The sequence below is a fragment of the Chinchilla lanigera genome, unplaced genomic scaffold (genome assembly GCF_000276665.1).
Source record: "Chinchilla lanigera isolate Chin_1 unplaced genomic scaffold, ChiLan1.0 scaffold00054, whole genome shotgun sequence".
In the NCBI taxonomy this organism is placed as follows: Eukaryota; Metazoa; Chordata; class Mammalia; order Rodentia; family Chinchillidae; genus Chinchilla; species Chinchilla lanigera.
This window is the reverse complement of record NW_004955455.1, coordinates 14,908,978-14,932,262: the sequence shown is the minus strand read 5'-3', so window position 1 is coordinate 14,932,262 and position 23,285 is coordinate 14,908,978. Positions and strand designations below refer to the sequence as shown.

The 23,285-nt window shown below is 41.2% G+C and overlaps 1 protein-coding gene across 1 annotated transcript in view; it reads right to left on the bottom strand.

Moving 5' to 3' along the window:
- Med13l (mediator complex subunit 13-like) overlaps positions 1-23,285 on the bottom strand; it is a gene marked incomplete at its 5' end in the record, with an annotated part of 280,811 nt that overhangs the window by 27,964 nt on the left and 229,562 nt on the right. Inside the window, 8 exon segments of the mRNA XM_005396553.2 lie at positions 3,066-4,003; positions 7,422-7,627; positions 7,941-8,161; positions 13,572-13,671; positions 17,019-17,143; positions 17,430-17,535; positions 18,534-18,759; positions 19,638-20,366. Of these exon segments, the coding sequence (XP_005396610.1) occupies positions 3,066-4,003; positions 7,422-7,627; positions 7,941-8,161; positions 13,572-13,671; positions 17,019-17,143; positions 17,430-17,535; positions 18,534-18,759; positions 19,638-20,366 (2,651 nt within the window).

The window sequence follows — 23,285 nt, the reverse complement described above, 5'->3', positions numbered from 1 at the left end:
AGGGACTGTGAAGCTAAATTTCAAAATCCCCCCTGAGCCACTACACAAGAGCATACCTTCATATATGTGTGAACATATGTGTAACTGTTTTCAGGATGCAGAGTCCATCCATAGTAATCCTTAAATTCTCAAAAAGCTCTGTGGGAAACAGTTGATGAAGCTTGAGGAGATGTGCGTGAAATCACACAGCTGGGCTCCTGAAGACTCAACCTCATTCCTACTTTTCTCACTAGGGAGGACCTCGGCAGAGATCTAAGACCTACCTACCAACTAAATCTGAAAAGCGGTGTTTCAGGACTCTAATGACATTTTTCAAATGAGTCTCTCGATCAGTACAACAGAAGTTGTAAATCAGTGGTCCACAGAGTATTTTTTTAAACTTTGGAATTAACTACTCTAGGGAATTTCATATACAAATTTGAGCATACAGCTTTTCTTGAAAAATTAGGAGGCACAGTAAGCCAGGTAAGGTTAAGCCCCCGAGTCCTGCACAATCATCTCTTGATGGGGACGAGAGGCCCTTGCCCTGCTATCTGCCTGAAACTGAAGCAGTGGTAACCACTCTTTATCTTAAAGCTGCACTTCTTTTCATTTATAGTAAAGAAAAAAATTAAGTATTTCCAGTATCCATGGCTCCACCAACAGTAGGAAATGAGAGACCACGCAAAGGCTTGAGAAAAATCAAAGCAACCATAAACTCTATTCCTGTGCACACAAAATACCAAGGATGTTTGAAAGGATAAATTCAAGGCATTGCTTTTGGCAAATTTACCTGCCGCCTCATTCACCTACAGTAGTATCTGCTACTTTTAAGAGTCTTAAAATTTCCAGGCTTCCCCTGCAATAAGATGTGCGCTTCCTCACAGGGAAAGATGATGCCACGGAGCCATGCACAGGATCAGTGCCCACCGGTCACAATCTGCTGAAAGGAACCACCCAAACTGATAAGCCGCATTTCCTTAAGGGAAAGGATGCATTTCCTTTGCTTCATAAATTCACTCAGCAGATATTAACTAAGGGCCTGCTAACCATAAGATACTGTGGTCAAACCTATGTCATCACAAAAATGAAGGTAGCTCTTTCATGGTTCCTTAGGGCCTCTACCCTGCTTGGCCTACTCAGAAAGTACACTGCCCCTTACCGCACTGACCTCTGTCCTCACTCTGGACACCCTTTGATCATTTCAGACTTCAGGCCGTATTTACAAGCATATGTGCTGTTCTCCCCACCACCCTGAGCACCTCCTCCACACAGCCCCTCCACGTGGCCTCTGTTCCCACCACTCGACAGAAACGGCTCGTGATGTGCTTAAAGGACGTGGCTCACCTCGGCTGCACGTGCGTGCTTGCTGCCACTTCCTCTTTTCTGGAACACGAGTCAACCTGGCCTTCCAAGACAGGCCCCCCTGTGGCTCCTCCTTCTCTACTTCCTTTATAGGACCCCTCTTCCCTCCTTGTCAGAATTCAGCTCGGCCCTGCCCCTGCCTCCTGCTCATTCTTCCTCCGCCTTCGTGAGCTTCTGTGAGCCCAACCAGGGACAGCGCAAGGCGCCAGCCACTCCCTCCCGAGCTCCAGTCCCACGTCTCTACTTGATGTCTCTACCTGAACACCGGAGAAGAGAACATCCAAACTCCATTTATAAATATTCCCCAGAGCCCGGGCTCCTCCATATGCCTTTCTCTGACAGATACCGCTGTCTCTCCAAGGACACAAGCCACAAAAACAGAAACTCTCAGGATCTCCCTCCTCCTCAGCCCCCAAACTCCATCCACTACCAAGTCCTCCAGTAACAGTTCCTAGACACCGCTTGAATGCATCCACCGCTTCTCCACTAAAAGCAAGCTATCCTTTATTATTTGGTGTCAAGTGTCCAAAAATTCACTCCTGTAATATTCTAACCCATATCCCACATTATGGAGAGAGTATGCTGGGTTTTCTTTCCCTTCCAACTACACAAACCTGATGCTGATTTGGCTTTAAAAACCCTTCCATAACTTCTCACTGCTCTCTGGAGGGGCCCCGTGTCTCAAAGGGCTATGTAATCTAGGCCCTGCTAACATTTCCAACCTGCTTCGGTTCTCGAGGCCCCAGCCCTCACGGTCCACTCTGAGCCTGCACATCTGCCTTTCTTTCTGGTGAGGACACGACAACCTGCTCCGTGCCTTCTGCACTCGGCTACTCTGTGCTCATCGCTGCATCGCACGGCCACGGCTCCTGCTTCCCAGGAATCTTCCCTGACCTGCAGCCTAGACTGGCCCCTCTCTCCCATGCTTTCACCATTTATAAAGCTTTGTACTGTGTTCACTTAAGTAATTATTTTATGTCCAAATGTCCACTTTCCCAAGCAGATTAGGAAGTCCACGGGGGAAAGCACCTGGTCTCTCCATCACTGTTTTATCCCTTAAGATGCCTCTCAGTGTATAGAGTGAATAATAAGGAAAGGAAATGTTTCTCAGCAGCTTACGCGCCCAACTCCAAAAAACATCAACTGGGGATTATCCTCCTTATATTTCAAGCCCTGCCTCCCAGTGCTGGCGGTCGAACCTGGGGCCTTATCCACACAAGGCACACACACTACTACCAAGCTACACCCTCAGTCCAATTGGAGCTTTTAATACTAGATGGGCACATGACATGCTCCAGTAACCACAGCACACACCAGTGTCCTGCAAGATGCAACACATCAAGAAATCAAAGTAAGGAGAAGACAGAAAATGGGCAGAAACCTTCAAGAAACTGGACCTTCAAGAACAGGTGGGTCTAAGCTTGCGAGTGTGTATAAACTGTCAGTGTGAGTATCTTGATGACTTTGATACTCAGTAGTTACAAGCTGCCCATGTGGGTTCCCTAACTATGATTAATACAAGAGCAAAGTTTCAGAAAATAATTACTCTTCTCCAAGAGTGTTTCAATAGAAAATGCTTCCCTGGTCCCTAAATAGAACCTTCACTTGTCGTCTTCTTTTAAAGAGATGCAATTTTAAAATGTTGTCATATAAAATGTAAAAAGCCTTCATGTCATTATCACACCGAAATGCTCATGTACATTTATACTCCGGCAACCTACCATTGCTGTGAGGCCAAGCGTGCACTGTGGCACTTCGCACCAGGGCTTCATCCACTTTTCCGCCAGTGGGGTTATCCACATACTGCCGTCCCTGCTCCAGCGCGTTAAAGCATTCTGTCCAGTAATCATTATTATCTGCCTGCACCCGGTCATAACTCCAGCTTACACAGGGAAGAGTCTGGCGATTGTTAGAAGAAATGTAGTCCAAGAAACTGAGAGAAGCAAAAGGTTGTGTATGTTGATTCTGGAGGAGGAGGAGAAGGCTTATGGGTGTCTCCTGGGTTTTTTTGGCTCCCTCCATCTGAGGAAGAAAGGTGTTCTGACACATCATTAAGCGCCTCTCCGCAGCCTGACCAATATCAGAATTCTTCCCAAAAATATCCAACTCATCTTCAAGGAAGAGTCCCGAATTATAGCCAAGTTTTCGGTTCATAATCGCACTAAACCCACAGGTGCAGCGGTATTGGTCCTCATTGGAAGAATCGGGGATGTAAAGCCCAACATCGGCCCCTTTGATGTTCATGTTGCAGGCACAGATGCAACAGCTATCAAAATTTCTGTCTTTAAAGATGTTCATCACAGAATCCGAGAGAATCAAGGTGACATAGAGACTGTGGGCCTCGGGGATTGGCTGCATGGTGGCAGGCTCCACAGAGTTAAGGGGCCGAGTGGTAGAGGGGGTAGAGGCTGGTGACCCCTGATCAGTGCTGTCATATTTAACAGACCCCTGACCACTGGCAGTGCCCCCACCTCTGGGAGTTCTTGGGGTCCTGGGGGTTCGTGGCGTAGGGACTGAGAAGCGAGGAGTTGCTGGGGATGGGAGGACGCCTGCCCCACTGTTGCTGGCTGGGGCAGCACTGTTCAGCGTCACTGGCGTGTTCATCTGTGGCGTATTCAGATAGTCCGGATCTGCGAGGCTCCCGACACTAGGCACATTACTGCAACAGAAAGAAGGCGCCACATGAGGAAGGCGGTATGGCTCACGCGCCAGAACCATTCTGCCCCTACCCGCGCGGCATGCTCTCATCACTTGGCACACACAACTCTCTCTTAGAAAGATACAAAGCAGTCAGCGCTCCTGTGGAGAGACAGAGCAGGCAAGGAGGACGGCCCAGCGCAGCGCCTCCTGCCACTCGCTCCACACTTACGCGACCTGCAGCTGACCTCTGAGGAGATTTTTCCACTGTTTCTGCAAGAAAATGTGACGCTGGGTCTGGTCAGTAACCTTGAAACGCTGTAGCTACGAAACGGAACTTAACACGAGTTCAGATACTAACGGAGCTAGAGGACCACAGGATGAGATGTCCGTTTAATTTGCAATTACATTTTTGTCATTTTTTTGAAACTGACAGTCTGCCAGTGTACCTGTTCTCTGAGGTTGTACTCTATATATTGAAGTAGTTATAGTCAGTCAAATACATACACGAATTTAACAATTTTCAAAATACTGAGACCTGCATTTTTATAGTAGTAAGTGACCCCCAGGAAATGCTGTTTAGGTAACCCACTTGCCAGTGCTATAGTGCCATTAAAAGAAATATGACACATGCCACTCAGAGGCTTTAGCATTAGTTAGGTGTCTGCACAGCAAAGGACACACTATGGCTCCAGCTTCAAAAGATTTCTGTGGGATGGAAGGCACTTTTAGTTCGCTTTTTATTTCTCAATGTTATACAGTACATATAATTCAAGTGTTTTCATCCCCTTAGATTGATGGTGGTATTTTATCTGTTTTCTCATAAGCAGAGGCTTTTCAAGAATTGCCAAACAAAAACAGTGCCTGCAGTGTCGTTTCATTACTGTAAAAGATATTCTTGATATTTTGCTATACCTGTAAGACAGCTTATGGGTGCTTCTTTGCACTTAGCATGTATCAAAAAAGTTTTTTAGTTTGTTTTACATATATTAATGATGTGCTTAAACTGATGCTCCTCCAATAAAGTACACACTCCTTCTCTTACAAGGTGGAAAAAAAAATGTCATGAAGAAATGCCTTGTCAAATAGTTTTATTATGATTAAATTTCTGACCCAAAAAGTCTAAATCAGAGATTAAAAACAAATTTTAAATCTGAGGCATAGGGCTATCACTGAGTACAAGTAAAAAAATGACCCAGAAAACTGGACTGGCGATCACTGCTATCTGAGGCCGAAACAGTAAGTGTGTCATAACGGTCTTCACTCTAACTGGACTCTTCTCAAGTTCTCCTAGTCAACAAAACCCTAAGATTATTTATCCAGTTCAGACCAGAGAAGGAACCATGACTACTAACTGAAACCCAAGTAATTAAACTGCTCCCTAGGTAGTAAGAACAGTTTATCTTGTCTAGTAACCTGATTCTTCCCATTCAGTAAAAATGAACGACCGTCAACCCTAGGCTACAGTCTGGATATTCACCAATGAAAAAGAGAAAGAAAAACTGGTTCACAGCAACTACAGAAGACCCAAAGCAAGTGACTGCAGGTGCACTAGGTGTGACAAAAGGGAAGTGCAGCGTGACAGAGACTGCAGCGTGACAGAGACAGCAGGAGCAACACACTGTCTAGAACTTTGCTGCTCACCAGCCCTCTGTGCCAGATTTGAATCAGCTTAAACAGAACTAGGAATTTAGTCTTATACCTGCTAGCCACACTTCAAGTGGCCAACAGCCACCCAATGCGGCTTGTGGCCATCACACCGGACAGCACACATCTAAAACACCACCTTCATCACAGAAAGCTTTATTAATGGAGCCAGTTTACAAAGCACCTGTGAGATGGCAAATGACACATGTAGGAGGGTCTAAATGATGTCCTAAGTTAACATTATAGAGCAAAAGATTGTATGTGACCTTTTTAGGGAACCTGTTTGTGAGAGATCAAACTGCTGAATGGGTTCCTGAAGCTGTTGCATCATTCACTGGTGACTGTGTGCACTAACCTAAGCCCTGTGCTCCAGGATATCCTAGTGTCGTGCCAGTATCTAATCAAGAAAGCTAGAGCACAACAGGAGCACAGCAGCACCCAACAAGCCAGGCGCTCACAACAGAGTGCTCCGGAGCACAAGCTCTCACACTGCTGGCACACTGGCACACGGTTATTTCCGTAACCATTAGCTGCTTGAGTCTTTCAAAGGTGCTGTATGGGACAAGGGGAAGGATTACTCATTGTAAAGAAAGACTCAGGTAAAATGGTCATTTAAGAGCACACACAGAATTTTTTTCAGGTGAGGACTGTACATCTTACAACACTAGCTTTAGCTTTCCAAGTCCAGGAAGAAGATTCTTCCATTACATCTCTGTTAATTTCTCATTCTGACGTTCTCTTTACATAGACAAGCACGAAGGCGAGTGACTGCATCAAAGCTGATTACATCCCGATGGTTTAATAAGAGGTCACAAACATGTAACTCATAGAACGAGTCTGGACCACAAATTTGTTTTACTGGTTCCTATCATTTAACTGTGAATTAACTGCAAACACTTTAAAAGAGGAAAACGTGTATCCAAGTCCAGATTTCCACTCACCCTCAGAAACTGAAAAAGTCTGACCGCACTGACCCCAGTCCTGTCTGACAACTCTCCATGACTGAACAGCACAGGTTTCCAAAGACGGGCGCACACTGGGCCTCACTTCCTCCCACTTTCCTGCACAGTGAGTCTGAGCAGCAGCAGCACCAGGCCTTCTCTTCTACTCTGTCCGTTTCATCTACACATTGTTTGCCTGGCTCCAACACACATTTGAGTTTGTGGCCTTTTAAAAATAGCATTTAAATCGCTTACTAAGAAACTATTTGTTTCAGAGCAAATTGAGTTTACACTGTCAATACAAGTATTATGTTCTTGGACAGTATGAAATACGTTCGAGCCACCATATACATATCCTCTTCCTTGCCCTAAATTCATACTGCCTTTCTGTTGGTGCCATTTTACCTCATTTGGGGTCAGTAACAGAGAGACTAACTACATTATTACTTGATTTTAAAGTGCCTTTGAGTAACACACGGAAATCACCTTATGTAAAACAAAGGTCTTACCACCACCATCCCCAAGAATATCACCAACTCCAATCAAGTGCCGGGTTCTGTGGAAGGACAGACACTGATCTGACACTGAGTGAGCACCACAGTTCTCCACCCAAATCACCTTTGCTTTTCTAAATATATGAAATTTCACCTAGAAATATACATTTTCAACACAAGATAATGTTCATAAAAGCATGGCTGGCCAATAAATAAAATTTTCAAATGATGCTCCTCTATCTATTTTTAGCAGATAAGGTAAAAATTTTCAAATGATGCTACTCTATCATTTTTAGCAGATAATTAAGGTAAAAAACATCATCAAATACACCAAGTAACTGACAGAGCCTGGACATACTTGTAGCCATCTCTAATGAAAGTGGCTGCAGGCGGCATGGGCAGTTGTTCGATTTTAGGAGGAATTGCCCACGAAGGCCGAAACAGACAGGCATCAGGTATCTTCAGAGGTAGCAGGCAATGGCTCGGCAACATCTTCATTGGAGCAAACATGGAGGATCCCACGAAAGGTTGAAAGGTTGGAACTTTGTGCACATATGAAAAGTCCTGTGATGACAAAGTGGGGTTGGGGTTAATGCCATAGCTGCTCAGTGCTTCATAAACACCACAACAAAAACCACTGACTGCAATTCAAATACTGCTTTTGCTTGATTAGTAGAAAAACACTAATGCCAGAAGTGTAAATCAATCAAAAGATACTATCTGTCGTATGCCAAGTGGAGTTCCTTGGCTCCAATTCAAAGAATTCTTAGAAACTTATGTGTCTATGGCACAGAAATAATAACCTCTTAAAGAAGTTGCATACAAATCCACTTTGGAAACCACTCAGACTAAGGGAAGTTAATACACTGACAATTACCTTTATTTCTTCTGGCTTGGGACTTCCTAATCCATCTTCCACTTCCATTTTGAATTCTGTGAGGTGAGTTGAAACCATACTGACCATAGGACTCTCCATCATGCCTAATGCTGTTACTGTCTCTGAACTGATTCCATCTTTGTAATTCATCACAGGTGAAAACGCAGGATGCTGTTCCAAAGATGGAGGGGTTGGAAACATCCTCTGCAAGTCTGCAACTGCTAAAAAAAGAAAAAAAATTCTCTTAAAAGACAAGACTTCTAAAAGCCCCAGCTTCTAACCAGCACCCAATTAAGCAACAAAATAATGCTAATTGATTGGTCACATCAATTGCACAACAGACTCTTAATAATGGAAGCCCCTCAGCAGATCAGCGGCATAAAATTATACTTTTCTGGATCTTTACCAGTGTCCTCTGAATGCTTTATGATATGGCTTCACACTAATTAAGTGAACAAAGGCTATATAGCATATATTTTTCTTCCAATAATTGATTCCCTGGAAGTCTAAGGAGATGAATTACGTAGGAATTGGAAGCAATTACATGAAGTACACACATAATTACAATTTCTACCCTTGCTTTCAGTTACATATGAAATGTTACAAAAAATAAAACTTGTACATAGCCAGAAAGGCGTGCTTTTTGGGGGTACCAGGCATTGAACTCACAACCTTGCATTTGTCAAGCCAGCACTGTGCCACTGAGCTATATCCCTGGCCATTTTCTTTTTTTTTTTTGGTACCAGGAATCAAACTCAGGACCTTGCACTTGTCAGGCAGGCGTTGTGCCACTGAGCTATATCCCCGGCCCCTTTTTTGGTTGTTTTTGAGACAGGGTTTCACTATGTTTTTCAGGCTGGCCTTGAACTCATGGTAATCCTCCCGCCTCAGCCTCTTCAGTGCTGAGATTGTAAGAACATGGCAACATGTTTGGCCAGAGTGGTGGTTTCTTTGTAGTAGGATTACTCACTGTTGCTCTTTTGGGGAAGTGACTCTCCAGACTGACATTAAATGAAATTGTATGGTTAGAATTAATCATCCTGCCTAGAACTAAAAGAGTTCATTAAGAATCAGTTGGGTGTGGGGGGAGCAGAACAGTATCTTTTAAGAAGTATTTAGAACAGTGATTCTCAAGATTCTCAATGTTTTTTTAAAAAAAATCATTTCAAAGTACTGATTCTTTTTTATCTTTTTTCTTAAAGAGAATAAAAAATAAAAAACCAAAACAATACACAATTTCAAAACAAGATGATAGGAAATTAACAATGGTTATTATAGTGAATATTGTTATCTTCAAAGTAGTTGTTCAGATTATCAGATACAGGCATGCAAAACTGATCAACCATATTGATTCTTAGAAAGTAGGATTTGTCATAAAATACAGTTGTGGTTGTAAAATATAGCCACTAGAGGGCGTCCTGTGCAGCAAGTTCATTAACATGTTTGGAGCCACAAGTTTAAACCACGGATCTGGAACCCTATTTGATGTCCCAACTTTTTATTCTGTTGTCTTCTAGCAACTTCACCATGGACACAAGCAAACAATAACCACTGAAGAGGCTACAGTCTGACTCCCAGCTCTTCGTAAGAAATTAACAGCGAATCCCCATCCCACCCTGTGCCTGAGGGACAGCCCAAGGCAGAGCCGTGTAAAGACATAGCACGGAAGTCCCCTACGCAGGTAGGAAGTCCCCTACAAAGGCATGCAGGGCCAGCTCTTCTATGCTCCGGTGACTTCCTCCCTTGGGATGTCAGCTCCTTTATCTAACCGGACTAGGTGTGTGATTCTCAGAAGGCTTGCTACTTTCTCTTTGTCTAGGGCAGGGGAGTTTCCAACAACTTCAGGAGTGGACACAGTAAAAAGGTGAGAATCTCTGGACTAGATCATGTTTAGTGAATTTCTTAGGGAAACAATTATATAATCCAAAATCATTTGCTGTCTCTTGGCCTCAAATGCTAGCTGCAAAACAACGAGGAAGCCATCACTGAGCCAGTGGGAGAGACCAACTTTTGCTTCTATTATAGAAGTTTCACCTCTGCTTATTTTCTTTAGTCAGATTCTGTTTAAAATTTCATTAGGCAAAATGGTGCCTGCTACTGCAAAGAAAAAGAAAACCAAAACTCCCAAGATGATCTTTGAGGTACAGTCTTACTATGCAAATATTTCACTTGAAGGAACTGAGGAATTCCTAGAAATAAGGGTACAAGCCAAGCTACAAAAGAAACTATTACAGAACTATTTGAGAGGTTATATAACATAAATTCAGAGGCTGAAAAAAGGTCTTCAATGATACCAGCAATCAGATCAATGTTTTCCTCAGAAGAGGAAGACTTTATTAATACACAGTTAAGTTATAATCAAAATACACCCATCACCTTTAACCATTCCCCAAGCCGAAGGGTGGCTACTACAAATTTTTAATGTAAATTCATAAAGATAATAAATTAAACTATTTCTCTGCTCCACAAAATCTTCAAACTCACAGAGCCTTAAGATCTTAACCATCATCATATAGCCTGGGAAATGTACGAATTGTATACCTTCTCAAATCAAAATGATGAAAGAGCCTTTTCTTTACTGTGAGTCATCTGCCTATGGGAGAAGAGTTTACAAAAAAAAAATTAAATTATTTTTACATTTTCTCTAAGAAATGTAGTAACGGCATTTCCCATGGAAACACAGCACAGGGGTATCCTGAATATGTGATGTATACCTAGTTGTGCATGCATGCCTCAAGGTTCCTGTTTGTTTTTATCAAAAATTAAGACAGAACACAAAAATTTCAACTGCCAGAGACTCTTTAGAAACTAGTCCTCACCATTCTTATTAGATATCCCAAGGAGGACTCTCAGCCTAACTTTTCCCCTCCTCCGCAAGAGGGCAGCAACATCTACCCCACAGATCTGCAGTGTTAAATGAGATAACGTATGCACAGAAGTGAACACTTTGCCATGTGCATCTAAACGTTCAATAAATGATGAAGTCAGTCCAAGTGAGTCCTCCTTCTCAATTCTAGCCTGACTGGAAAAAAATGAAACTACTATTTAGTTAATAGAGAATTTCTCAAAAGAGCTGACCCTAAATAAGTTTCGAAATGATCAAAGGCAACTGGTCTCAAAATAGGTAAAACAAAAAGATAACGCTCCAGAGAAAAAACCTTGCTATTGCAGCACAGGGTTTGCTAGGCAGTTTTCTCTCTAGAAAAGGGCTGTAGAGAGGGAGTGGGAAGAGCGATCAGAGCAGACTGGAGGGAAGCCGTCTTGTCCTCAGTGCTCCATGTCCCTCTACCCTGCCAATCTCTCTGGCTGAACCGCACTTCTACTGAGTTCAGGAAAGACACCACCCACCTCCCTGCTGAGCCACACATGCCTGTGAAGGCCTGAGGCCCTCCAAAAGAAATACACCACTGATTTCTCAGCATCTTCCCCACCCCAGAGCACCTAGCAGAGTCCTGCAAATAGTAAATGCTCTTAAGAGAATAAAGCCAAGTCACAAACTCAACTCTTTCCCTTGCCTCCTCAAAGACTCTTTCTTCTGACACTTTCAGAGACAAAAATTCTTAACCAATGGGTTAATAAGACCTAAGAAAAACATGTCTTTATTACTGTATTGTAACACAATACTGCCTTAACACAGACCTTTTTTTTTTAAATCTTTTTGAGACAGGGTTTCACTATGCAGCTCAGACTGGCCTTGAACTCACTTTGTAGCCAAGCTGGCCTCAAACTCACAGCGATCCTCCTGCCTCAGCCTCCAGAGTGCTGGGATTACAGGTGTGCACCAACCACCATGCCTGGCCCTTAAAACAGACCCGATGCTAAACTAAACTAGTAATCAGTTTATGACTTTATTCGTTATGAAATAACGATTATGGATCTGGGCTTTCCAACATGGTATCCACTGGCCACATACGGCTACTGAGCACTCAAAACAGAGTTCAGCCAACTTGAGCTGGGCCGTGCCATGTAAAATACACACTGATTCCAAAGAGGAACCCCCAAAAGTAAAATACCTCAACTTTTACAGTGATTACGTGTACAAATTATATTTGGATAAATTAAAAATTTATTATCAAAATTAATTTCACTTTTTTCATATAGCTACTAGAACATTTACAACAACATATGTGGCTCCCACTTGCAGCTCATCTTGTATTTCTCCTGGATAGTGCTGCTACACGTATGAATTTCATAACCCATCTGTCTCCCACCTCAGTGCTCAATAAATCTATTGCAGAGGTGGAAACTTCCGCCAGTCTACCTTCACTGTCACTTTTTGGGAGGCAAAGATACCATGTGTATGCCTACACACCACGGTGTGTGTTCTTCCCACAAACACTAATTTACATACACAGTTTCTATGGATCTTCCAGGTGCTAATATCTCTATGCTTTCTGTCCAATTAATTTTTATAACTTCTATTTTTTCATCAAACTTTCAGTAGCTTCTTTTTGAAACAATTACTTTTAAATAAAAATGAAAAGGACAAAGTCCACAGTCTACTGGACAACACTGACTAGCACGGTGTCAGTGAATGAAGAACCCGGTACAAGTCACCGGACATTTGAACATTTCACATCAGTGTGCATCAGTTCATGTTAGAAGGGCAAGATTAACTGGTTCAGAAGCAGCAAAAAAATTCACTCATCTGACCTACACCTTATGTGTTCGTTTTAACACTGTTTCTTTTAATCTGTGAAGCTTCATGTTTGTAAAATTCTGCAGTGCAGAGTAATAAAAAAAGAAAAATGTTTAATTAAAAAAACTAGAGGAAGTGGCTGGCTCTCGTTATTCATTCTCACCCATGTCATGCTTGAGAAAGCTTTGCATATTTTAAAAAGCTATGGATCCACTAAAGCTGTCAAAATCCAATCTCTGTATACTTCCCACTTCTACATTCGAGTAAATCAGCACTACATTTATAGGTTCATAAAACTTTTTGACTCATCCCCATGACATGGTGGTTTTTCTCCTCAATTTGTTCTCATTACCAGCTGAAGTTAATGAGGAGGTGTTATGGAATGATTTGCAATGGAATTATATCTCTGCTACAGAGTATCAGCATAAGCTACCCTGACTTTCTCTTTTCTTATAGAATAATGTGGTTTCTTTGGGTAAAGGAAGGAGGTTTCTTTTCTTGCCAGCATTGATAATAAAAGTAGGTGAGCTCGAAAAGAAGCCCAAAAACATCAATGTGAATTTTGAAAAGAACCACAGAAAACAAGTATGGATTATCCCTGAATGAATTAAATTTATGAAAATTGAAATACAGTATATATAAATATAGTACCTTATAGCAGACTATTACTCTGAAAATCAAGCGTGCAGCGTTTCTCTTTCTAGGAAAAGACTACCAGGAAAGCAAGTTCTCCTACATGTAAACTACAAAAGCCAACTCTTAACACGTTAGCAAAACAGTAGGAATTCAAACTAAGATGGTGCCCACATATGAATAGCTGCCTGCCATCTCAAGAATACCAACTGTATACAAGCTTTAATTCATACTCAGAAACCTGTCAAAAGAGAAAAAAAGTGGGGGTGCGGGGGGATGTCACGCAAAGCACCAGTGAGTACAATGTTCTATCAGTGCCACAGGCAGTGAGCCCAGCTCAGCTGACTTCCTCCACGTACTTGGTGGGTAAGGAACAGCAGCTCTTCCATCCTTCCCAAGAGGTCGGTCTTCAGTCCCAACTGCAGGCATTTTTGACGAGCGCAGTGCAGGTGACACAGCCTATGAACAGATTACTATTAGTAAAACAGAGTGACACGCAAGTAGGGCAGCAGTCAGACATTTATCAAAGTGTATGCCTACTAAGGGAGAAACGTAAAGGAAAGATGCTGGTGAACTTGTAGGAATCCTCGCAGACAGTGACACAAAGGAGACTGTTACAAGTTTATCGAGTAAGATACTCTCAGGGAGTCTCTTTTGTTTTGTTTTTGTAGCTCTTTCGAGGGCAGATCTGTTTCATCAAAGCAGAGCTTGCAAATCTTCAGTACCACCCCTCAAGTCCTCGGAAGTGTAGTCTGATGGGCACAAGGACTGCATGAGGGTGCTGCTTCTGGCAGGACCTGGCAGTTGGTCTGCTTTGCCTTCTGTTTGGAAGCAGACAGCTGAAAAAGATGGCCTCAACCTCTCTAAAGCTATTATTAATTTTTTTTAACCACAGCAAACTATGTACCTTCTATCCCTATTTCAACAGTTATTGTTCATCTTCACAAGAAACTTTATTTAAAGAACTTGTAACAAAATAAAAGCAGAAGGGGCTGGGGATTTAGCTCAGCAGCACAGCGCCTGCCTGGCAAGCGCAAGGTCATGAGTTTGGATCCCCGGCACCGGAAAAAAACCAAAAAAAAAAAAAAAAGCAGGATATATGAAATAAAACCAAAAAAATTGAACCTTACAACTATACAGCCTCTTATTTATACTTATATAATATACAGTCCAAATGTAAAATTAAATTCAAAGACATCTGAGATGAAAACTCAGCCATAAGCTCTCAATTCCACATACTAGTTAGATGAATTAGCAGCAGATTCTAATATAAACTATTAATGTGATTAAATGCTGGGCTAGAAATTGGAGTTAAGTAGAAACATTCATTTCAGAGAAACGGAAATTCAATTAAAAATGTCTAGTTCTCTTCTGCATATTACAATTACTAAAAATATATCCCCAAAACTTATACATTCCTTCATTAAGTCCAGGAGTAATTTATAATTTATAGAAAGAATACATTCAATTGCCTGAGCAGAGTCAACAGTCACTAGGTATGGAGGCTGTGAACAATACAGGCCAATCCGCACTGTCTGCTTTTTCTGACTGGGTGTGATGACGCAGCCCTGAAACCCCAACACTCTGAGGGCTAAGACAAGAGGACTGCAAGTTGAGCCCCGTCTGGGCAACTTTTTTTTTTTTCAGTACTGGGAATCAAACTCATGACCTCACACTTGCCAGGCAGGCACTATGCTGCTGAGCTAAATAAATCCCCAGCCCCAGCCCCAGCCCCAGTTGTTAAGTTGTCTGGACAACTTAACAACTCAGTGAGTCTCTGCCTCAAAATGAAGGATTAAAAAAATGTCCTGAGGATATACCTTAGTGAGAGAAGGCCCTGAGTATAATCTTCAATTAGAAAAGGCCCTCCAAAGAGTGGATGCCTGGAACAACTATGAGGAAATGTGTCACTCTCTTACCAGAAGTTTTTACATTGCTACTACTAGAATTCAGGTCATGCTCCAACTCAATAAAATGCCAAATAGGATTCTTGCTTTCTGCATATAAAACTGATAAAAATAACAACTGCAACAACAAAAACACCACTGACTTCTACCAGGTCAGTTCCACACTCTGCAGCCTTCAGAGGAAATCCACTTGGTAGAGTTTAAAGTCCAAAGTCCAAGCCTGACCCAAACCCTCCCATGACCTATCTCTGGCCACCAGAAAAAAGCAGTCCAACACACTGCTCACTGTCTTCCAAAGCCTCTCAATTTCTTTCTTGTTGCTTAATCAAGGCTCATTCCATGCTCAAATTAATGTCCTTTCCTGCCACTGCCCGATCTCAGTCTTTGCAAATTTCAAGTCAAGCTCATCCTCCAAGGCCACTGTAATCCTGTTATCTTCAAAGTCCTTAGAATACAAGTAGTATGTATTTGCTAATTAGCTATATTTTATTTTAAAGTAGGAAATCAGATCACTACTTAAGCTTTAAGCCTTAAGTTCTGCTGCTCTGTCACTTTGTACTTGACAGTTCAGCATCCTCAGCTTCTGGTCTGTCACTACACTTACAAGTGTATCGCAACTTTATTTACATGCTGTTTCTCTGTAAGTCTACGAGTGCCTCAAGTATAATTAGGGCAGCAATTTAACCGTATTTGCAAATTTGATGATTAGCCTTAGTACCTGCTACAGTGGAATTGTAGCAAGGCTACTGGAGCCAGCTCTGCCAGCAGCATTATCCTGCCAGACATCTGTGGGAGAGGAGGCAAAACAGTGAGCAGCTTCATCTAGCAAGAAGTGAGGAGAGGACATGGACCTCAATGAACAAGATCTGCCTGTGAGCTTTTTCCCTATAGTTTTATACCTCAAGGGAATTATTTTCAAATATGTTTATCGTTTTGAAATGATTACCAAATTTTATTTATATATATTGGGTAGGGAGGTAGGTAAGTGAATAAATGAAAGAAAAATAAATAAGCTGAATTCTTTGAAAAGAGAGCCTTTCTTAGTCATCTCTAGGTCTGCAGAAATAATGGGTACTTCCATTTGCCCAAAGGAAGAGAACTGATTAGGAGGATGAGAACACAAGTTCACCGACTCTTAGCTCAGCTGATTTACAAAGAATTATAACTCTTATCTGTCCCTGTAATCACATGATTTTTTAAATTAATTTAACTTCTGTGTGTATAAATTCTAATTCCATACCACAATACCATGACCCTAACAAGTACAGAATACATATATGTAACATACACATATGTGCAAACATACGCTCAAAATGTAGACTCACCTCTGATTAGATACATAAAGTTTTGTGGGCATTATTTTAAACCTCTGATCTAAAGGAATGTATTTAATACATTTCTGCTCATTTCATAACATCCAGAAGGATTTATTAAATAAATGTAAAGCTGGGCACAGTGCTGCCTAACTACAATCCTGGAACTGCGGGAGGCTGAGGCAGAAGGATTGTGAGGCTGAGCCCAGCCTGGGCAATTTAGTAACTTAGTGAGACCCTGTCTCAAAATAAAAAATCAAAGAAGGGCTGGGGATGCTGCTCAGTGAGATGGCCCTGGGTTCAATCCCCACTACCATGGGTGAAGAGGTGGTGGTGATGGGGAAACACTTTAATGCTTGTAACTGGAACATCACTAAAAAAGTCATCAAACAGAATCCAAGAAGTGCTACATACTACATTATCACTTTCTAAATCTTCTCAAGTACACAAACATTTTAAAAGAACATTAAGAACCTCTCAAGAGCCGCCAACTTTAGTAAATAAAACTATAAGGAAATACAAAAACATTGACATAAAGTCCTCCCATTTAGTGAAACTTTCTATGTGTAGCTAGCGGCAAACTCACCCCAAGTTCATCATCATCAGAATTATCGAAGATGTTGTCTAAGTCATGCAGGGAAGGTGCCAAATCTGTCACCTGCGTAAGGCTACTGGAGCCAGCTCTGCCAGCAGCATTATCCTGCCGGACATCTGTGGGAGAGGAGGCAAAACAGAGTGAGCAGCTTCATCCAGCAAGAAGAAGTGAGGAGAGGACATGGATCTCAATGAACAAGATCTGCCTGTGAACTTTTTCCCTATGGTTTCAAATTTCGAGGCAATTATTTTCAAATATGTTTATCAGTTTTGAAAGGAACTGAAAAACAAACTATGAAAAATATATTAAAGGTGAGATCAAATTACTGCTGTAACAATAAGAATCTCCCTCACATTTTATTTTAGCAACAATCCAAGTGAGGCAAATAATCATTGTACACACCTGTTTTAGTAGCAGAACTGAAAATAGACATGGCATTTTTCCCATCAGGCACCGGCGTGGAATGACCTGGTGTAGTGACATCCTTGGTACCAAATCCATCCTCTGACTGTATAATAAATTCAGCCAAACAAAACACATGAACACCAACCCAAAGTGTGGAATATGAGGGAGAACACAAAGAATTAGAGGGTAGAATGGAACTTGTTATGAGCACAAGTATGATAAACCATGGTCTATGCAACCAAAGGAAATAAATGATATGTCCTTGCTCTGGAATTTAAACAGAACCAAATATTCCCCCACTTTCCCCTCAATCCTGTGAAGTATGCTGAGTCAATCAGTGGTTTATTCCTAAACAGTACTGGTGGCATTTGATTACAGACCTGCCATGGTGTTAAAAGCTGCCTTTAGTAACATTTTAGATGCTGAATTATACATCGAGCCTTCTGGATCTACACAGGATCTCTGTAAAAAGAATCTAAAAATCATTCACCTCAACTACACTGGCCTCTTGTAATTGTTATACTTCCTCTGCTCTCAGGAACACCTCTCTAAATGGCCCAGTATTTTAGAATGTCTTAAAATTTAAGGTTAAAGACAGCAGACACACCCAGTACTCACTTTCCTTACAAGGAAACCAGAATAATTAGTGCTGACAGTCTATGGATAGTGCTGGTATTAATTCAGAGACTATACAGGTATAGCGCTCAACGTAGTAAATATAATAGGCGCTCACTGAACAGTAGATACTGTTATCAATTTTTTTCTTTACATTTTGTGTATTTTTGAATAATATTTAGAAAGAAATAAGCAGGGAGCATAGGCCAACAAGAATTAGCATGAGAGGAAACATGCACTGTACAAGCTATAGCCTGGAAAATATGCGGCTTCATTTATGTTCAGCTGACTTTTAAACAAAGGTGAGCCATGACATAAAAAGGAATAATACGCTGTTCGATACAATAGTACCAAGAGCATGAACATGGGGACAGAGCAATCAGGCAAGACTACCTCAAACATTCTGCCTCAAGTCTTCCCACACGTGTTGCACTGACATAGACAGAAACCCACACCATGCTAGACTTGCTCTATGTTAAGTGGTACCTTATTCTTTTTCAGTGAATCCTTCTCCGTCCCTTGTTTGCATTTCTTATTTGCTGTGAAGATGTATTTTATGTCCCCATCCTCAAAGGTATATGGGTCATTGACTTCTCCCAAACTGTCTCCAGGTTGTTGTGATAGAGGCAATGGGTCAAGGAAGTGGAGTGGCTGCATCTGGGACTGCTTATCTTGCCAGATTTTAAACCGTTTGTTAGGTTGTGCTAAGAGTCTAATAGGGAAAGTAAAGGACAATTAAAATGAGAGAACAAGGTAAAATAATTTTTTAAAGAGTGGGATTCATAATTTAAGGAATTTAAAAAATGAAACTAAAAATCCCCTAAGAATTCAGCTACATCATGATTTCCTTTTCAAGACTATATTCATAATTAAATAAAACTAGTAGTCTTTGTCAAGAATGTTTTTTAAAAGCACTAAAAATATCAGTACACAGACACAAAGCCTTGCTCAAAAGTGCCAATATACACAGCAATATGCAAAGTCTCATTAAATTATATTCTTTGATTAGCAATCAGCAGGTCAAAAATAAATACACATTAAGTGTACTAAAACATTGTAAGGGGGCTGGGGATTTAGCTCAGCACACAGCGCCTGTGGAAAGCGCGACGTTTTTGAGTTCGATTCCCGGTACCAGAAAAAAAAACCAAAAACCAAAAAATAAATAAATAAATAAATAAAAACATCGTAAGTGTATTTAAATAATAACTTGTATGCTAAACAAAGTTTTGTTTTGGTTTTGTTTTAAGGTACTGAGGACTAAATTCAGGACCTCACACATGCTAGGCAAGTGCCCTACCACTGAGCTACACCTCTAGCTTAGTATTTAACTTTTAAAGTTTTTCTACATGCAGAGAAATGGCATGGCCATTTGTTTACCATGCTTATGATTACCCAAGACCTCTACGGAGTAATTTCTCTCTGCCAACCCTGGCTTCTGTCCTGGGGTACTATCTTTTTCCACACAACAACTGAGGCAAGTCCGGTTTCATTCAGGCCTGAAGGCTCAGCAGGGAGGCATGAAAAGAGCCCTGACTCAGAAGAGCCCTGACCCTTGTGGTGGGTGAGCAGTGCGTGGCAGAGTCAGCTTACCTTTGCAGTGCAGTGCTCTCTGTGTTCACCTCCATTTTGGCATCACATCTCTCTCCCTGCAACTCTGGAGGCCTGAATTCAGCATCATCGCTGGGCGGGAGACGAAAACTATGCCACCACTTATCTGATGACTCTGGGTTTGAGGGCCTAATCCCGCAGTATAAGGCTGTCTCGCTGACCTCTGCCATCAGAGGCAGCCTTTGGCCTACGAGGACAGTTCTGTCATCCAGAGTAGACAACTGCTGAAGTTCTAGCCCATTTCCATAGAGGGCTGGGTTCACAGGGACAGATGGTGGGTCCAGACTCTCTGTTTCCTGACCTCGTGGCTGAGGGCTGAGTGTTGGTGGCAGGGGGGAAATAGGGGAATGAGGTGAATCCATAGGATTCAGATTCATTTGCTTGCTTGTATTTCTGGAAGGCACGGCCATTTGTTTATCATACTTCCGACTACTAGACACCTCTAAGGAGGAATCTATCCCTGCCAAGCCCAGCTTCTGTCCTGATGTATCTTGTTCCATGCATAATTCTTCAGCCACTGAGGGCCTGTGGTGAAATGGGATCAAGGGTCTCTTTTGCAACTTGTCTCCTTTTTCTTGTCTTTCTGTTGTTTTGTGCTTAGAAGAAGCAGGAGGCGGTAAAGATGAAGATGATGGTCCTGCACTGAACCCTGGTTGAGATATTGCGGGAGGTCGACTGGGTCCTACTGCGCAACGTTTTAAAAGTTTATGCCTAAAATGAGAGTTAAAGTCAAGCCAACAAATACACAGATAAAAATAAATGCACTATAACATTACAAAACTGGTACTTCTGACAAAGTCATATGTTCCTATGCATACATTAGATAACTAATACATCTAATGGGCTGTGGGTTTTCATTACATTTGTAATGACTAAAATGCTACAGATTGATGGAAAGTGAAGAATTAGTCACATAAAATTCAAACAGACAAAAAATGGACTTAAGAAGACACACAAATTAATATAATGCTACCCTCTACAAAACTGCGGATTCAAACAAAGCCCAACTCTTTTTTTTTTTTTTTTTTTTTTTTTTTTTTTTTGAGACAGGATCTTGCTCTGCAGTTCAGGCTGGTCTTAAGCTCACTTTGTAGCCCAGGCTGGTCTCGAACTCCCAATGATCCTCCTGCCTCAGCCTCCTGAGCGTATGCCACTACACCCAGCCTTTTTCTTTCTTTCTTTTTTTTTTTTTAAACTCTTTCTAACAGTAAGTAAGGCCTTCAAATAACGTCATAATGCATTTGAAAACTCTTAAGAATGGTCACGAAATCATGTGCTTAGAGAAAACAAAATTTTTCTATTTCTGTCTTATAATACTCTTAACTAATTTCAATATGGAATGGTTTGTAACAGCTTACAGTATTTTAAACTGGGAATAAAATTTCTCTGCAAGTCTCCTCCACAGTGTGAAAGTAATGAGAGTCAATCTTAATGTTTTAGGGTAAATATACTGAAAACCTGACTTTGCCAGTATGTCTGGGAGAGACAGGACCAAAGACAACTTTGGCTCTCACAGGCCACATGCTAGTACAAGGCAGAAATACGCTTATAAAACAACACACATACAAACGCACCTGAACCACCTAAGCAAGTATACCAACTTTGCTCACATCCTAGCAGACTTGGCAAGCATGGGTGTGAGAAATGACTCAGTGAGGGCCCATGAGATGATGCCAAGGTTTAATCTGTACAACTAAGTTATATAGCAGGTCAGCCAGTACTTCCCAATATATAAATCACTCCCAGGGAAAAAAAAATGGAAGCTCTCCTGTGGTGTAGCAGTAACTCTCTAAGGCCACTAGGGTGGCATTAAATTACTACTGCATTGCACTAAATGATGCCCTAGTGGGCAGTAAAGCGGATTTGTGTGGCATAATGGTATGGTTTAGTGGGACAGCAGGATGGCTGCCCTGCTCCATGAGGCCATTAAATAGTATAAGGAGTGGACCATTTCATAATGGGCTTGGTAATCCTACAGCAGATAATCTAAGAACACTCTTGCTCACATTTTTGTTTCTCAAAAACAACAAAATAAAAATTCGACTTTGAAGAAGGTTGTCTAAGCATAAAGCTATTATGCAGTACAGACAATGACGTGCTTTAAACAAGGGCACAGTACCACCGTAACAGGCCTCATCAGAAAAATAATTATAATTTCTAAAGGTGCTTTTTGGTAAAAATGTAGACTCAAAATCCTTTACATAAAAACTTTCTCAGAAAGCATTTAATTTCACTAGTCCTTTTACAGATACTTCATGGCAAACTCTTTAAGGATTTCTGTAAAGTGGATAATCTTATAAAGTCAAGTTCTATCAACTGTATTAAATGACTCAGTTTCATTGCAAAATAGTTAGAAACAGAAATGTGTCTGCAGGCAAAAAACTATTCTGGCATATCACTGAGCAGGAAAGGAACCTGACCAGAACAACCGGCACTGAGACTAGGCCTAGAAGGCTCACTGGTCACTAGGCAGAGAAAATGAGAGTCAGGGAAGACATGGGATACTATAGACATGCTAACTAAAAGAATGAGGAAAGAATGCAATAGACATTTCAAAGGAAGTTACTGTAAAATGCGATGACAGACTAGATCTAGAAAATAAATAAATATAAATGATTCAGTCTTTAGGCTGAGAAAAGGAAACTGAGAAAACAAACAAAATGATCACAACAGAGGACCCAGGATGTGGGGAAAGAGATACATCAATGCTAAAGAGATTCCCTTTTCTTTTTCCTTCTTTTTATTTTGCAGTGCTACAGATCAAATCCAGGTGTTATGCTCTACCACCCAGCCCTCCCCTCCATCCACCACAGTATTTCTGAAGGTCACCCCCAAAAACATGTAAGACCAGAGCACAAGTGAGAAGTCTCACAGCCCTATTTGGAAGTAACAGGAATGATGCCCTGTATGCATACAGCTGCAACAAAACCCAGGGTTATGAAAATATGTTCAGGGAATACAGCAATAATACCCGAGCTCAAAAAGAAAAGCATTCTTTATGCTAAACGCATCCCCCAAATATTTGAAAGTACCTAATAAAATGTGAAAGGGTTCTCACTGAGAAAGTAGCTTCCTTAAAAACATTCTCCTGGAAAAATCAACCATTAGTTTCGTAAGGCTGATATAACAAGTTGGTGACCACTAAGGCAGAACTTGATAAACAGAATCTTTGCATATATTCTTAGGTGGCATTTAGGCCATCTCCCTACTTTGCAGTCGATTCACTAATATCACAGTGAGAACCCCTGATCTAAACTACAGAAATGAATGGACATCTTCTAAGTATATTTATCTCAACTGAACTTTTTTCCCAAGTACTAAGGAATATTACATTTGAAAATACATACTTTAGAAGCACAGTTGCTCTACATTGCCCAGAAAGTGAAAAATCATAAAGATGCACTCTGCCAGTCAGGTGAAGTAGGAGATAAGACCCTACATACACTTAAAAATTTAAGAACCCTAATAAAAATTCATGAAGATTCTTCACAATGAGTAGTAAGTCAAGGGAATATCCTTGAAAAATGCAAAAATTTTCTACAGAAGACAATTTAGGGTCCTACCTAAACAGCTAAATGAATTAGCAATTAAGATACCATAACTACAATGATTTTAGCAGGTGTTATCAAA